General features: G+C 35.7%; 1 protein-coding gene across 5 annotated transcripts in view; it reads right to left on the reverse strand.

Annotated features, from left to right (window-relative positions):
* IP3K1 (inositol-trisphosphate 3-kinase-like protein) overlaps nt 1–18,924 on the reverse strand; it is a 357,189-nt gene that overhangs the window by 24,769 nt on the left and 313,496 nt on the right. Inside the window, exon 1 of one of the 5 annotated variants that reach the window (XM_069838898.1) lies at nt 16,604–16,854. The exons of the other annotated variants lie outside the window; for them this stretch is intronic. Coding sequence (XP_069694999.1) covers nt 16,604–16,726 — 123 coding nt within the window. The 5' untranslated portion in view covers nt 16,727–16,854. Of the gene's footprint in view, nt 1–16,603; nt 16,855–18,924 lie in introns of those variants that run through there. 5 annotated transcript variants of the gene reach the window in all.

Raw genomic sequence — 18,924 nt, forward strand, 5'->3', positions numbered from 1 at the left:
GTCTAATCTAGTATAGCCAGCAGTTCTTTTTAAAAACTTCATTTCATTGGCAGTGGTTCAGTGTTCATCAATTTACGTATGGCCCAAGCTTCACTTCCATACATGAGAACAGGTCTCGCCAATGTTTTATAGGCTTCAATTCTTGAATGCTTTTTGGACAAGAGAAGGTTTGAAAATGTTATTAATGGTATGCATTGATTAGTTAAAGTAATTCAATTTTGTAAAATAGTAATATACGTTACAAGAGCAGTATGTTGACGTTTTCATGGTCGAGGAAAAGATTGAAAAAGCGAAACGTAGTTCAGCTTTTTTAATTTCCGAGAACATGAAAACAAACATACCGCTCGTGTATCGTACATTATTTTGTGCGAAGATCGTTTATTACATACCTGAAAGACGAATTTCTAATTATTTGCAATGAAATCTCCATGTTGGTTTCTGTTTAATGACGGCAACCGGAAAACCAAAATATCTTTCTTCAACATTGTTGCTATAAAATGTTTTCTGTGTTTAGTATACTCCAGCAGGCCGTGATATACGTTTGTCTTTTTTTTTTTTCCCCCAGTCTATAAATGCGAACTTAAAACAAACGGTAAGGTTATGTAATGATTTATTTTTCATTTTAATATTTTAACAATATTATTTATATAACATATTGCAGTAATAACATCCGCATCTGGAATCTTGTTGATTTTTTCACGGCTTCCTTAATGTTACTTGTATCAGGAATGCAATAAGTTTCGTGGAGTAGTAGACTTTACTTAATTTTTGCAAATATTTAAAAACAATAATTAACATTGCAATTTAGGTGAAATTGCAGTGGTAAGTTTCCAATTTATAATTATTACTATGTTAAACGTCTCTAAAAATAATATGTTAAAAGCCTAAAGCAGTAAAATGAATATCGCGCTTAAGCGGTAAGAAGAGGGAAATTGTTATGTGTGTTACGTTGGGAATACTGAATGTGGTATTTCACACTTACCGCGTATTGGTTCTGTGCGGAAAACAAGCAAATACGCACGATCTCGCACAAATATATTTTTATTGTTCATAGGTTAAATGATAACCCAATATTTAAAACACGAACCTTTTCTACAGATTTATTATAAAGGGAAATTTTGCTGCGGAGGTGATTTTTCCCGATGAATCCCGTTACTTTAGCTTTATTAAATGAAATTTCCATCCCGTATTCCTCAGAAATGAGTTGTAATTGGAAAACTCAATGTTGGAGGCTATCTTCAGAATCTGCTAATAATATTACCTCATTCGCAAAAGCATTAATAATAATAATAATAATAATAATAATAATAATAATAATAATAATAATAATAATAATAGTCGACCAACCAAACTTCGTATCGTGTAACCAAATATCAATGCAGGTGCGGTTCAGGTGATCAATGAAAACAGTGAAGATTTTTTTTATATGTCTTGGGTTATATAGTGAGAAGACCGAATAATAATATATTGTGGGCTACATGACGCTACGGCATATACACGTTGCATCACTGGAGCTCGCTTTATCGTCCAAGAATGTTGTAACAAGTTAAGCTGTATCAGTTAACTTGCTGCATCTTTTTTAATTTAGGAACCAGTCGATAGAATGGGACTCAGTCGTCATTCACACAAAGAAGTACTTCATTAGCGATAACACACTAATTTTTGCAAACTCGCTCGCTAAATCTGCAGATAATAATCTAGGTCAACATTCTTCTCTTATTCTGTGGCGTCTTCGAACTTGTACCGGAGGATTTTAGGGCTCACTCGGTCTCCCACGGTTATCAGCACGAACGAGACCGAAGATGTACCGAACAACTGAACAATTGCCGAATAACCGAGAACCTCAGTTACGCGTTTCTAGAAATGAATGAATTTATTAAAATACCAATAAAATATCTACTGATATCTTAATTTGTTGTTCAACAGCATGTTAACTGTTGCCTGAAACCGCAGTTCGACAAAAGAAGATTAAAAAGGAAATTCAACTGAAGAGAAAATGTGTCACAACAATGAGAAAATAATACAACATTACATATTTAAAAATTGAGGATCGTTTTCACAAAACTCGCTTTATGCAGAAATGGATAAAATGGAGTTTTGTGTGATATATACTTATGAAAACGATACATATTTTGCTTTTGATTTGTATATGTACCAAATGCTGTGCAAAAAATGAAGTGTTTAACATAGAACTTGCAATTTTTTTACATACAATTTTCTAATCAGTTGTGTCTCTTGAAAAATTATAATTTTGCACAGAGCAAGTTTTGGAAAAATGGTCCTTAATTTTTCTTGCCGATTAAGCCAACGTTTCTCAACTTTGAGGTTGAGGCCTTCCCTTTTACTCAAACTGCTTTAATGCGGCCTCCTTGTCTAAGATTTAAAGTAGAATGTAGAACATAACCCGACCATAATGTGAAATCTTGTATCAATTTAACAATAAAACAATTTAATTTTGTTTTTATTTAATGAAAAATAGTTGTTTTTTATTTTTCATAGAACAGCTTTTAAAATATTACATTATTATTATTATTATTATTATTATTATTATTATTATTATTATTATTATTATTATTTTGTTCGCAGCCCCCATTAACTGCTATGCGGACCCCCAGGGGGCCGCGGCCCCCACTTGAGAATCTCTGGGTTTTTGTTACATTACGACACTATCAAAAGTGTGATATTATATTATGTAACGAGATGAGTCCCGAGGATTCGTTATGGAATTAGCTAACATTTGCCCTACAGTTGGAGAAAAACTTGAAGGAAAAATGTCAGGTAATCAGAACGAGTGGAATTCGTGCGCAACCTCTGAGCACGAGTCGAGCTCGCTAACCCTGTTATGGCTCTGCATTTTATTTCGTGCTATTTCGAGTTTCTTTCCTTCAACCAAATAACAAATGTTAAAAAATGAAATCGCAAAATAAAAAAAGGACCGGATAATCAAAGCTATTATACTAGTGCCAAATATATGAAATCTGGCATCTGGGGGTGAGAGAAACTAGGAGAAGTCAACCTGATGTACCGGTACACAATCAGGTAACATTGAAGAAATGAATAAGCTTAAGTTACATATTTTCTCAGCTGATTTATAAATACGGAGCTGAAGGAAAAAATGACAACGTCTAGAAAAACTATGAAAAGATCAATTTGAAGTCAATGGGAGGCGACGCAGCATAATAATAATAATAATAATAATAATAATAATAATAATAATAGTTATGCTTTATCATGCACTTGACCACAATGTAGTTTACTTTCATATTCGTCGCGTGCCGACCTCGAATACAAAACTGGCTCAAGATTTCTTCTGTTTAAGCCACCTACTGCTTAACATTTCACGAGGAAATGCGTCAGAAGCAGATGGAATGACGTCAGAGGGTAGGTGACCTCAAACACCACGCGCGACCCGCACCTGCGATGTTTGGCCAACGGACAACCACAGCATAACAATGGAGAGTTCTCCAAACTCTTCATAGACTACGTTTGGTGTCGTTTAAAAATAGTGTTCAGGAAGCAGTCTGCTTTTCACTTGTACACAACCACTTCTGTTCAGTTTAGCTGTCACATTTCTCCTCTAGGGGTTCAAGTTGTAGCATTCGAGTTCAGTGGATCCGGTTAAATTATTACAGAAAAATACAGACGAGCAAGAGTCAATGGATCCGGTTAATTACAGAAAAATACAGACGGACAAGAGTCAATGGATCCGGTTAAATTATTATAGAAAAATACAGACAGGCAAGAGTCAATGGATCCGGTTAAATTATTATAGAAAAATACAGACAGGCAAGAGTCAATGGATCCGGTTAAATTATTATAGAAAAATACAGACAGACAAGAGTCAATGGATCCGGTTAAACTATTACAGAAAAATACAGACAGGCAAGAGTCAATGGATCCGGTTAATTACAGAAAAATGCAGACGGACAAGAGTCAATGGATCCGGTTAAATTATTACAGAAAAATACAGATAGGCAAGAGTTAATGGATCCGGTTAAATTATTATAGAAAAATACAGACAGGCAAGAGTCAATGGATCCGGTTAAATTATTACAGGAAAATACAGACAGGCAAGAGTCAATGGATCTAGTTAATTACACAAAAATACAAACGGACAAGAATCAGTGGATCCGGTTAAATTATTACAGAAAAATACAGACGGACAAGAGACAGTGAATCCGGTTAAATTATTACAGAAAAATACAGATGGACAAGAGTCAATGGATCCGGTTAAATTATTACAGAAAAATACAGATGGACAAGAGTCAGTGGATCCGGTTAATTACATAAAAATAGACGGGCACGAGTCAGTAAATCTGGTTAAATTATTACAGAAAAATACAGACAGGCAAGAGTCAATGGATCCAGTTAAATTATTACAGGAAAATACAGACAGGCAAGAGTCAATGGATCCGGTTAAATTATTACAGGAAAATACAGACAGGCAAGAGTCAATGGATCCGGTTAAATTATTACAGGAAAATACAGACAGGCAAGAGTCAATGGATCTAGTTAATTACACAAAAATACAAACGGACAAGAATCAGTGGATCCGGTTAAATTATTACAGAAAAATACAGACGGACAAGAGACAGTGAATCCGGTTAAATTATTACAGAAAAATACAGATGGACAAGATCAATGGATCCGGTTAAATTATTACAGAAAAATACAGATGGACAAGAGTCAGTGAATCCGGTTAATTACATAAAAATAGACGGGCACGAGTCAGTGAATCTGGTTAAATTATTACAGAAAAATACAGACAGGCAAGAGTCAATGGATCCGGTTAAATTATTACAGGAAAATACAGACAGGCAAGAGTCAATGAATCCAGTTAATTACACAAAAATACAAACGGACAAGAGTCACTGGATCCGGTTAAATTATTACAGAAAAATACAGACGGGCAAGAGTCAGTGAATCCGGTTAAATTACTGCAGAAAAATACAGAGAGTCAAGAGACTGTGGATCCGGTTAAATTATTACAGAAAAGTACAGACGGGCAAGAGTCTGTGGATGCGGTTAAATTATTACAGAAAAATACAGACGGGCAAGAGACTGTGGATTCGGTTAAATTATTACAGAAAAGTACAGAGGGACAAGAGTTTTTGGATCCGGTTAAATTATTACAGAAAAATATAGACGGGCAAGAGACTGTGGATTCGGTTAAATTATTACAGAAAAGTACAGAGGGACAAGAGTTTTTGGATCCGGTTAAATTATTACAGAAAAATATAGACGGACAAGAGTCAGTGGATCCAGTTAAATGATCACAGAAAGGTACACACGGGCAAGAGTCAATTTTATTAAGCTTTTTCTAGCGGTGGCTTGATTTCATGCTGGCCATCAGGAAGTCTTACTCATGATAGTAAGTTTATTACTTTGTTGGATCGTAATTCCCACCGAAAGACTTTGAAGACTAGAGGATAAAAAAAAAAAAAAAAAAACAACGACGGTTCCTCTCCTGATACTCAGTATTATCTCTCAACCATTACTGTGCTCTGCCATGCGTGACCCAAATTTTAAGCATTACAGATATTTACGGGTCAGAGCTTTGACAACTACGAAAGAGAGAGAAAGTAATTCAAAGAACAGACTCGATATCAAGGCGTGCCGTCTTCAGTGAAATGAGAGACGCATAATAGTCTGAAAAAAACTTTATTCATTGTCTAAATTCCAGAACAAACATGTTTTATGCCCTGAAATTCAAGAAAATTCATATTGTTTTCGGTCGTTTCTCTGATTTTCTTTCACCCGAATAACTTATTTATTTTGGTAGAGTTAAGGCCATGAGGCCTTCTCTTCCACACTACCAGAAATGAAATATACAACGAAACAATTAACAAACGCGAATAATGAATAATGTGTTGGGACAGATTTTTGCTTCCGACATTGTTTTATTCAGGTCGCTTATACCTGTGTAGTAATGACTAAATTATTTAAGCAAAATGATCTTACAGTGAAAACGGGGTACACCCATTAGACTACAACCGAATTAGGAGAACTGGCACAGCCATTTTGACAAGTTTCTGACACCAATTTTAACATGGCGCTAAGATAAGCGAATTTATTTCTGGGTTAAGCTTAAATTGATACTTTGATCCTATGTGTACATGTTTATCATTCAGATACGGGAATTGGGAAATCGAATGAACGTCCGTGAACTTGCGCGACGAGATTCAAAGTTCAATACGAGATTAAAAACGCATCTCTTACGTCAAAGTGCACACTTTACTTTGAAACAATATACAAAAACATTAAATAAGAAGATAGGCTATAAGAGGTGACGTGACGTTACGTTATGATGTTCACATCTGCTTCAAAGCGATGTCGACTTGAATAAACAAAAGCGCCGCGTGAGTATGCAGCACCGCAACACTCGCAACATGCCTCTTGTTGCACATGTATTAAGGGGAGAGGATGGTATTTTTTTTTAACTTTTTTCTTATTTGGTGTAAAATATTAATTTTTTGTATGTAGAGAACTCATGGCTATAGCAACTCAACCAAATATAAATATTATGGGGGGAAAAAAAAAGGTTTGGGGGCCAGATTTAAAAAAAAATGTACCCAGTGCAGGGTTTTACTAAAACCGACATATCTAAGCCATTTTTAAAGATAAATTCAAACAGTTTGTTACAATTTATTTGTAAAATCATGCTCTACAAACTGTATGTAACAGAATTTTGATATTATTCCCTACGTTTGTAAAATAAACAATTAAAATTTAATAACTTTTTTTATTTTCTTTTTTTGCAAACAGACAGACTTATATTTAAAATGAAATCAATTAGGAAAATTCTGTTGCAGAGAAAAATTTCCTAATAGTCTAGAGAATGTGTGTTCTAAATTTCATGCATGTATCTTTAATAGTTCAGAAATTATATCCATTTTTGTCTGGCAGTGTAGCAAAAAAAAAAAAAAAATGAAGTTCCAGAAACAGCAATCAAAGGCCGGTGTGATTTAAAAATCCAGATCGCAGGAGCTTTAAAAATGGAGACTCAATATTCCATAAGGGCACAAATACCTACAAAATGTTATACAATGTATTCCACACATATCACAGAGTATTTTAAAGAAAAAAATCTAGGCCTATTTTTTGAAAATTGACTCATTTTTCACGAAAAAATACCGTCCTCTCCCCTTGATTAGATATATTAAAATTATTCAATTATTCAAGAAAACAAAGGTTTCTACAGTCTGCTGTTTAAAACAATTGAACAAACAGCTGTATTCTGAAAACGTGTACATTACAAATCTTCAAGCTGGATTTATTTATTTTTTGTTTTACAACATCACGGCACTTTCTCGAAACTTCATAAAAAGAAGAGCAGAAATGGGAGGTTATTCGAAAATAACCGGTTGTTTTGCGGTTATTATTTTTTAACATTTTAAAGTCAGTAAATTAGTCAGAAAAACAAAATGAGAGGTTATTTGCAATAAAAATATTTTGATATCTAATGGGACAATGGTGTAACAATATCAATAACCTATGTCAATGGGGAGAAAAAAAAAACGTTTCTCGCCTTTTGAAATGCTCCAATACTCGCAGATATAATAAGTCAGAGTAAGTCAGCTATTAAGATAGACGTATATTATTGACATTGATTCAAAGTCGAATCTCATTTTGGCATCTATGAACAAACGAAGTAAACCATATCCCACATGACCCACGAGATTTGTACACAAGGTTGATTACATAGAGTACAAAATAATAAGAAGAAACGATGACCGATTGGAATTGAATTTGAGATAAACTTAAAACACATTTGATTCTGTGTAGCCTATATCTAAAAAATATTCGGTCGTTCGGTTATTGAGGAAAATAACCGGTTATCAAGTTAAACCGGCAAGCAAAAATATCCGGTAATTAACCAGTTAACCTTATGAAAATAACAGGTCGTTCGGTTATTGAGGAAAATAACCGGTTACAGGTTAAACCGGTTAACCATATGAAAACAACCAGTTATTTTTGTCCATCTCTAAAGAAGAGAAGCGAAGCCTATTAAAGTCGCATCCATTGAAACAGACTACGTTCCACGTTATAGTATTTAATCAAATGAAATTTCAAGATTAAGTGAGCCAACAGATCGCATTAAATGCTTCCAGGAAGACACACGATACGTAGGTATCGCATTTATATGTAAAACAATAACTTGGGAGGAAAGGTCACTGCAACCTTGCAAGAGCGCTGTGTATCCTTCAGCGATTATCAAAAATCAATGAAATACTCTTCAACATGCCAACTGTATTCACTATACAGAAAATATTACGAACATTACATTTCTTTAGAAACACTTTCAGAAAGGAAGAACTTCACAGAGTGAGGCGGCGTCTCACGCGCAAGAAGTCCGGCAATGGTTGGATGTCCCGAGAATGCGAACCTCTGGTCAGCTCTTGGAAACACTCAACCTAACAAGGTCATGACCGTGTCCATCACAATGACTTACATTTTACCCTCTGAATTATGTTTAGTGCATCTCACTAGGGGTTTTGATTTTATCGATAAATCTGCGAGTGGAACATGAGAAAATCAAAACTCGAGTAGGATTTAATTCACTATTACACGATTAAAAGAAAGTATATAATATTGTTATGTTTTATTTAACGACGCTCGCAACTGCAGAGGTTATATCAGCGTCGCCGGATGTGCCGGAATTTTGTCCCGCAGGAGTTCTTTTACATGCCAGTAAATCTACTGACATGAGCCTGTCGCAATTAAGCACACTTAAATGCCATCGACCTGGCCCGGGATCGAACTCGCAACCTTGGGCATAGAAGGCCAGCGCTATACCAACTCGCCAACCAGGTCGACTAAGAAAGTATATAAAGATTAGAAGAAATAAAGTACTCTAATACAATAAAATATTAATTGATTTATTAAAATGCAAAAACTGTCTTGAAAATGTATTATTGTACCATCTCATCATTACAAATATTCCGCTAGATGGCAGTAGTATGTTATGATGAGCTGTTCTCTTGTTAACAGTTGTGTCAACTATACAATCTTCATTGAACATTACGGACGATTACTAATCAAGAAGACTTCGTTGTTTCAGTTTCATTTTTATTAAAACAGTTGCATTCCATTTCAATTATAAATGTATATTGTCCACATCTGTGGAGTAACGGTTAGCGTGTCTGGCCGCGAAACCATGTGGCCCGGGTTCGATTCCCGGTCGGGGCAAGTTACCTGGTTGAGTTTTTTTCCGGTGTCTTTCCTCAACCCAATATGAGCAACTGGGTAACTTTCGGTGTTGGACCCCGGACTCATTTCACCGGCATTATCACCTTCATCTCATTCATACGCTAAATAATCTAAGATGTTGATAAAGCGTCGTAAAATAACCTACTAAAATAAACAGTCTCTGATACGTAACTATCTATAATTTCATATAGCAGAAGCCATAACATAATGTAAACAATATAAACAAGATAAATGATAGAAAAGTTTTAATTAAGGGTGACGAAATAAACAAGAATCCTTCTAAAAGGTACAATTATTTAAAGTACAGTGTGGCAAAAGAGGTGATAAAAACAAATTCTGAGGAGGTGATAAAAATTGTTGAAACACGACAGCTCGTACCGTTTTATTGATCAAAAGTAGTTTGACGTAGTAGACATGTAATGGTCAAAGTGATCCAATTAATTTTGAAATATATAAAAATCAAACAAAAACAACAGACTACTATGCAGAAGCGTTTGCTTACGTACTTCGAGTCCAGATACTCGTTATTCCAAGGTATCCTTTACTTATTTTTAACCGGTTATTTAACCAAGGTTATCCAGCGTCGGTGACATTGGTAAGTGACATTATACTTGACGGGATGAGTCCGAAAATTTTCCATGAGATTACCTGATATTCACAGTTGGAAGAAACATCGGAAAAACCCAACCACGTAATCATTCCAAGCAGATTAGAACACGCGCCCCGATTACCAGTTCAGAGATCCTCCTAGACTTTACAGCTGGTTTTAAAAACTGGATCTCGCTATCTATCGTAGCTTCCTAAATTCATCATGATGCTGGATGATAATTAGTCCCATACACTGGCCGAAATTTCATGAGAGAATTCCTTCCCTAGGAAGACGAATTCAGATACGGTTCCTTACATCACAATGCTCCTGCTTTTAACAAGCAACAATATGACCACGACTATTTAGTAAGGTACGTATACCTGCACCAGCAGTAGTAGTAGTAATAATAATAATAATAATAATAATAATAATAATAATAATAATAATAATAATAATCCGTGGCGCTACAGCCCTAAGGGCCCAGACCGACCAGCCGGCTGCTGGCCTCACGTCCACATGCCGAAGCAGAGGTGGACGATCATCCAACCAGAATGGAGGTATCATATGGTTAGCTCGATGATCCCCCCAGCCGTTATAACTGGCTTTCGTAACCGGATTTCGCTACCTATCGTAGCTCCCCAAGTGCATCACTATGCTGGGTGGGCACCGGTCTCATACTGTGGCCAAAATTTAATGAAAAATGTCTTCCTCGACAAGGACTCGAACCAGCGCGCATTCCGTAACGCAAGTCCTAGACAGGATGCCTTAGACCACGACGCCACGGCGCGGGACGCACTAAACTAAGTTTTAGTCTAATATAAATATAAAAATTGGAAATTTATCTTTTGAAGAGGTGGAGAAGTTCAAATATCTGGGAGCAACAGTAACAAATATAAATGATACTCGGGAGGAAATTAAACACAGAATAAATTTGGGAAATGCCTGTTATTATTCGGTTGAGAAGCTTTTATCATCCAGTCTGCTGTCAAAAAATCTGAAAGTTAGAATTTATAAAACAGTTATATTACCGGTTGTTCTGTATGGTTGTGAAACTTGGACTCTCACTTTGAGAGAGGAACATAGGTTAAGGGTCTTTGAGAATAAGTGCTTAGGAAGATATTTGGGGCTAAGAGGGATGAAGTTACAGGAGAATGGAGAAAGTTACACAACACAGAAATGCACGCATTGTATTCTTCACCTGACATAATTAGGAACATTAAATCCAGACGTTTGAGATGGGCAGGGAATGTAGCACGTATGGGCGAATCCAGAAATGCATATAGAGCGTTAGTTAGGAGGCCGGAGGGAAAAAGACCTTTAGGGAGGCCGAGACGTAGATGGGAAGATAATATTAAAATGGATTTGAGGGAGGTGGGATATATGATGATAGAGAATGGATTAATCTTGCTCAGGATAGGGACCAATGGCGGGCTTATGTGAGGGCGGCAATGAACCTCCGGGTTCCTTAAAAGCCAGTAAGTAAGTAAGTAAGTAAGTAAGTAAGTAAGTAAGTAAGTAAGTAAGTAAGTAAGTAAGTAAGTAAGTATAACAGACTATAACCCAAACTAGCCTAACTACCCTAAAATGCTATCGTCATTAATGTCTTTATGTAATATAATATATATGAACTATGGACGAGAATATGGTTAGAGAAAGAAGGGCATACATATTACCAACTAAGGGTAAAGGCTATCGGCTCAAGGCAGTTACCAGAAATTACTAGTCCACGCCAAAAAAAGAAGAAAAGTCAGCCAGCCATTATCCTAGCCTGTCATCATATCATTAAGGGCAATACATATCGTCCTACAGGCGCCTCCATGTCAGAAATAGAATTGTTCGCATTGGAAGATTAGCCGGAGTCCGTGAAGTTCATTTGTTGACCGTATCTGAGACGTTAGCAACAATTTTCTATTTTCCAAGTCTAATTTTAACGCTGAATATATCGAAAGTATAAAATAAATACTGCACCTAGTCATCCACATCACCGCGAACTTGGTCGCGAGTGAACAGGAAGTATTATCGATAGCAACAAATCCACATCCTGTATAACGAAGCGCAAGCTCACAAGATACTTGGGTATACTGCACGAACTGAAGTAATGCGAGTTTCAGTTATTAACCACAAGAAAATGAGAAAATTCGGTTGTTAAAAAAGACTAACTTATCAGAAAAAATTCGTTCATTGCGTTCGGATTTTTATTATAGTATCGCTCACTTGTCCGCATTTCCGAATTAATCATCAAATAGTGTTGCAATTTAGCGCTAGAGCGCACTATTTCATTGTAATGTTTTGAGCTGAATCTGGAAATAAAATGAATAGCTTTGTACCTTAAATAAATTAAGAAGGACATACCTGGTTAATTTAGTATTTTCACAATCTCATCCCATATTTTCTTTCTCCATATTACATTGCTATAAGAGGATTTCACGTTAAGAAAAAAAAAGCATCGTGTATATGGAGCTATTCCATCAAATGACCAGTTGCCATAGAAACGCCTACCTACCACATAGCTTGTACAGAGTGATTTATATAGAACTAACACATTTCTTTCTTTATTTATTCCAAAATGAATGATGCTAGCCACAATTTGTTATACCTCAAATGTAGAGTATCTTTGGGAGATTACTAATCTCTATAGCAAATGTTGAAAATTCTTTACTTATTCGGCTGGAAATTCACTTAATGACCAGTTTTTAACGTCAAATTAAGCAGGAGTTTTGGTTCCCTGTCACGAGATGCGCAGATGTTTATTCTTTATTCCTCATTGTTGGCAGCTGTTTTCGACATTTTGTTTTAGTCACTGAAAATGAAGTACACATTAAATCAATGGCTCTTCCTTGTGAAGCAATACTGGGCTACGAATTCAATTACAGCTACTCAAAGGGCATACCAGAGAGAATTTGGTGTTCGTAATCCCAAACACAATACTGGGACTGGTAAACAAATTGGAAACAACTGGATCTCTAAAATAATAATAATTTTAATGACAATAAATATACAGAATAAAGAATAAACATCTGCGCATCTCGTGAAAAGGAATCAAAACTCCTGCTCAATTTAACATTAAAAACTGGTAATTAAGTGAATTTCCAGCCGAATAAATAACGAATTTTCAACATTTGCTACAGAGGTTAGTACCAAATCTCCCAAAGACACTCTACGTTTGAGATAAAACAAATTGTGGCTAGCATCATTCGTTTTGAACTGAAGAAAGAAAAATATGTCAATTCTATATAAATCACTCTGTACAATGTACTAGGCAAGGCCCATAATACCAATTCTTTTTTCTTAACATGGAATTCTCTATACAATTCTAATTTAATAAATTATAAAGCTCTTCATACTGTTGGACTTATAAAATAAGCTTCGCGTCATCCATTTCATTATACCTTCAATATTACCGCGTTTGGGGGCCTTGCCTTGCCATGACATTCTTTATTTCGATCTTCGCCTGTACGGAAATCCGTTTAGAATTATCTCGCCGGAATTCTGGACGGAATCCGGTCATGCGGACGGAGGCGATACGGCCAAGTGGGCGATGCTCCATTTAAAATAATGCAAAGAATAAAAATCCCAACGCGGTGAACGATTTTTTTCCGTTAAGTGAACGCCTAGCTTTACTGACTATTGCTGGCGTGTTACCTGCACCCACAAGAATGTGAGATTTAGCAAATCTGTGAGTATTTACGACGATAAGTTGTAGGTTAGTTCGAAAAATTACTTATTTTCTACAAGACTTAATTGCTCGTATATGCTAAATCCGAACCGAATGTAGAAATTTAACATATCGATACAACTCAACAGTTTTACAAAATTATATAACAATGAACAGATGGCAAAGAAGATATGCGTCGGGAGTGTAACAAAATGCACGTTTCTACGAAAGCCAGTATCTCGTGAATATCTAATTTCCTCCTCTTGAAGTGTTTGTACCAACTTGCGACCTTTGCTGTCTTTACGGTAGGTATTAAACAAATATACAATTTTAAACAGGAACTAGTATTGACATCTTATTTGAAGCTCTCAGCGCACAAATGGTCCAACCCAAAAAACTTGCATATTGAGTTTATTGCTTTAAACAACTCCTCAGTTCTCTTCAAAGTGTAAATCGGCCTAATCATCATTCCCAGTTTTTCCATGAGGTTCAGCACATTTTCGTTTGTGTATCGCATTTTGCGCACTCTTACAAAGAGGTAAAGTGGAAACTCTTTTAACTTCAGTTTACCTTAGCTTAAACACAGCATATGAATTTAAAGTTATGTATGATTTACTATCTCCACACGAAATTCTTTACAATGTTTAAATATGACAAAATTCTTTCAAATATGTTTGTTCTAAATGTGTAAATTGCGTTTTACAACTAATTCAGTCTTCTGAAATTTTATTGCGTCTATATTCGTAAAAGTAGGTATCGGTAATTAAAGTGTTACACAGGAACCTGATTTTAAATTTATGAACATTACATTCATCTAAGAAACAGTTATTTTATATAAATAATTAATTTCGCAATTTCCGTTTGTACGTACGTATTTCGTTCTGAGCCATTTTATAAACTCTACATACACATGAAAATCGTACGTACATATTTATTTACTTATATCAAATATCATTATGAAATGTAGTCTCTCGCAAAACATTAGTAGTAGGCCTACAGTATTAATTTTGGTCAATTTTCAGTATTTCCTTACACCACACATGGGACTGAGGTCAATTTAAATTTCTTTATGGGTTAGATGAGGGAGCAGCTAAGTGAAATTAAGGGAAGATTGTTGCTATGGTGAATGGAGAGAAAAAAAAGAAGGGAAAAGTAAAATTACATTGCTCTAATGGTAGGTACTAATGATGATGGCTTTTTTTAAAAGTTTTCTGCTGAATAAGAGAACGTTTGTGTATTGAATTAATCTAGAATGGCTGTTATCTACTGCATTGAAAGCTGAAAATTAGGTGAAACGAGCGTTGAGCGACTTCCGCCGATTTTGGAATAGACACCGACGCACTTGAAATGCCAACATAGAAAACAAAAAATCACACTCAATCGCTTTAATCTTCATCTTGACGGGATAATAAAAGTCTAAACTAACCTAACCTAAGTGCGTCGGTATCTATTCCAAAATCGGCGGAAGTCGCTCAACGCTCGTTTAACCGAAAATTATTATTATTTTTCAATTTTAAATATATTTTTAGATTAATTCTATTGGTACATTTTTTTCAGAAACTATTGGACTTAGGGTTATGAAATTTTCACGGCATGTTAATACAAGTATGAGAGTCTTAAATGATGCAGTTATGTTAAAATATCTCGAAAAATATCCGATTTGTGTTCATTTCTCTAGACGAAAAGAACATTTTTAACAACGGATATTCATTTGAACCCTAGTACAACCATAACAGACATATTAAAATGATATTGTATGGTTTTACTTCAGTGTACTTTTGACAATAAGTGGCTAAACTAGCGCTGAGGTAGTTCCCTTCGTATTCCGCTTATACACCGTGCATTTACGAATCTGTGACAGGTTAGGTTTGGTTAGTTCAGGCTTTTATTATGCCTTGCATATACAAGCAACTGCATCTCCACAAAAAATCTCCTATACATTCAACGATTTTCACTTCCGAAATCACCGGAACTATCTCAGCGCTAGTTTCACCAAAATATCTTAAAAATTTAAAAATAATTTATAGCTTACAATTCAGTAGATGAAAACCATTCTAAGTTAATTCAACAGCCGAAAGTTTCCTTATTCAGCACAAAATAATAATAATAAAAAATCTGCGATCATTGGAACCGAATATACGGCAATCTCATTCAAGGCATTTGACACGGTTAATCGGTTATTTTAGGGGATTATTTAAGTAATATGAGGCCGAGGAATGTGAAAATTATTTAAGTATGATTTGTGAGAGATCGTGCGTATTTGCTTGTTTTCCGCACAGAACCAATACGCGGTAAGTGTGAAATACCACATTCAGTATTCCCAACGTAACACACATAACAATTTCCCTCTTCTTACCGCTTAAGCGCGACATTCATTTTACTGCTTTAGGCTTTTAACATATTATTTTTAGAGACGTTTAACATAGTAATAATTATAAATTGGAAACTTACCACTGCAATTTCACCTAAATTGCAATGTTAATTATTGTTTTTAAATATTTGCAAAAATTAAGTAAACTCTACAACTCCACTAAAGTTACTGCATTCGTGATGCAAGTAACATTAAGGAAGCCGTGAAAAAATCAACAAGATTCCAGATGCCGATGTTATTGCTGCAATATGTTATATAAATAATATTGTTAAAATATTAAAATGCAAAATAAATCATTACATAACCTTACCGTTTGTTTTAAGTTCGCATTTATAGACTGGGGGAAACAAAAGACAGACGTATATCACGGCCTGCTGGAGTATAGTAAACACAGAAAACATTTTATAGCAACAGTGTTGAAGAAAGATATTTTGGTGTTCCGAAGTTGCCGTCATTAAACAGAAACCAACATGGAGATTTCATTGCAACTAATTAGAAATTCGTCTTTCAGGTATGTAATAAACGATCTTCGCACAAAATAATGTACGATACACGAGCGGTATGTTTGTTTTCATGTTCTCGGAAATTAAAAAAGCTCAACTATGTTTCGCTTTTTCAATCTTTTCCTCGACCATGAAAACGTCAACATACCGCTCTTGTAACGTATATTACTATTCTCTCTCGTGTGTAGTGTGGGGGGATATCGAAGTTTCATCTTGAAGCGACTGAGTTGGGAGATTGATTAGTGTAGTGTTGTCTGTAGCTCAGAGGTTTTTACCTTCTTGCCGTAGCGGTTGAGCTGCAGCAGTCGCTCGTACTGGTCGGCGGCGCGGACGCACAGTCTCATGGTGAAGGCCTCCATCCTCGCGGGCAGGGGAGACACGCAGCAGCTGCTCGTCATGTAATCACGGCACACGCTAGTCTAGTCCTCATTGGAACGCTGTGCACTCACTTGGCCACCGTCACAGACTGACTGAGCAGCTCGCGCGCTCGATCGTGTCTGGCCGAGCTCGGGTCACGTGACGCGAGGCACGCGCACTCACCTAGCGATTCAGAATCGTTCTTGGATTAAAGTGAATCAGCTATGTGACGCGAGTCGATCATGCGTGCAGGTAATAGCGTTGCTAAATGTATTCTTCCGTAATTTCCACATGATGATCTGATTCATTCTCTATTATCCGTAAGGAAAGGTAACAGAATAGATATGTGAATTTCAGGTGAATTCACACACTTGGCGTATTGGTTCTTCAATTCACTTATACTTTACACATTAACTTTCCAAATAAAGTATGATACTAAAATAAACTTAACATTTCCGTCTCAGAACTACATAAAGGTTCCATCATCAAGACATATAGGCATGACGAGAGGGATCGCTCAGGTCTTATTGGTTCCCAGACTGATTGTTTAGTGACATTTCGTCCACAGTACTATTTCGGTCCACTACAAATTTTCGTCCAGTTGAGATTTTAGTTCACAGTAATTTTATGTCCTTAACAATTTTGTACACCCATTTACGTCAACTCATAAAAATCGTATGATTTCGTCCACCATATTGAAATATCCTCAGATATTTTTGTCCATTACAATATAACAGAGAGGGTTTGGAATTGAACGGGTTACATCAGCTGCTTGTCTATGCGGATGACGTGAATATGTTAGGAGAAAATCCACAAACGATTAGGGAAAATACAGGAATTTTACTTGAAGCAAGTGAAGAAATAGGTTTGGAAGTAAATTCCGAAAAGACAAAGTATATGATTATGTCTCGTGACGAGAATGTTGTACGAAATGGAAATATAAAAATTGGAAATTTATCCTTTGAAGAGGTGGAAAAATTCAAATACCTGGGAGCAACAGTAACAAATATAAATTATACTCGGGAGGAAATTAAACACAGAATAAATATGCGAAATGCCTGTTATTATTCGGTTGAGAAGCTTTTATCATCCAGTCTGTTGTCAAAAAATCTTAAAGTTAGAATTTATAAAACAGTTATATTACCGGTTGTTCTTTATGGTTGTGAAACTTGGACTCTCACTTTGAGAGAGGAACATAGGTTAAGGGTGTTTGAGAATAAGGTGCTTAGGAAAATATTTGGGGCTAAGAGGGATGAAGTTACAGGAGAATGGAGAAAGTTACACAACGCAGAACTGCACGCATTGTATTCTTCACCTGACATAATTACGAACATTAAATCCAGACGTTTGAGATGGGCAGGGCATGTAGCACGCATGGGCGAATCCAGAAATGCATATAGAGTGTTAGTTGGGAGGCCGGAGGGAAAAAGACCTTTGGGGAGGCCGAGACGTACATGGGAAGATAATATAAAAATGGATTTGAGGGAGGTGGGATATGATGATAGACTTGATTAATCTTGCACAGGATAGGGACCTATGGCGGGCTTATGTGAGAGCGGCAATGAACCTTCGGGTTCCTTAAAAGCCAGTAAGTAAGTAAGTAAGTAAGTAAGTAAGTAAGTAAGTAAGTAAGTAAGTAAGTAATTAAGTAAGTAAGTAAGTAAGTAAGTAAGTAAGTAAGTAAATAAGTAATTTCATGTCCATAACAATTCTGTCCACTCATTTATGTCAACTTATAAAAATCTTCCACTGTATGATTTCGTCCACCATACTGAATTGCCTCAACCATTTTTGTCCATTACATATACCTCTTAGTCCGCAATATTTATGGTCCATTGTAAGATTAATAACTATTTACAGAAATTAGGCTACATTACTTCAGTCATATACAATGAAATTAACTACACATTTAATTTTACAAGGAAATAAAAAAAAATAAGTAACATATTAATTATTTTATACTACTCTCTCTATCTGTATTGCAGAGCATTTTAATCTGCAGTCGATGGCACCCAAATATAAATAGAGCACATTTTGTGTTCTGTTGACAGTAGGTTCCTTTCTGCTAACAGTAGTTAGTAGCTAATGGTTCAATGAACTTGTAAACATGTATATGGTTAAGCACTTGTCCCTTGCGGCAGCTTATGAATGGTGAGAAAATTTCTAAAAAAAAAAACTTTCTTGATCTTAAATTGCCTCAATTTCTTCCCTTATTACGGCTGCGGGAGATTAATTTGGG

Source organism: Periplaneta americana, chromosome 11, assembly GCF_040183065.1.
Source record: "Periplaneta americana isolate PAMFEO1 chromosome 11, P.americana_PAMFEO1_priV1, whole genome shotgun sequence".
NCBI classification, from domain to species: domain Eukaryota; kingdom Metazoa; phylum Arthropoda; class Insecta; order Blattodea; family Blattidae; genus Periplaneta; species Periplaneta americana.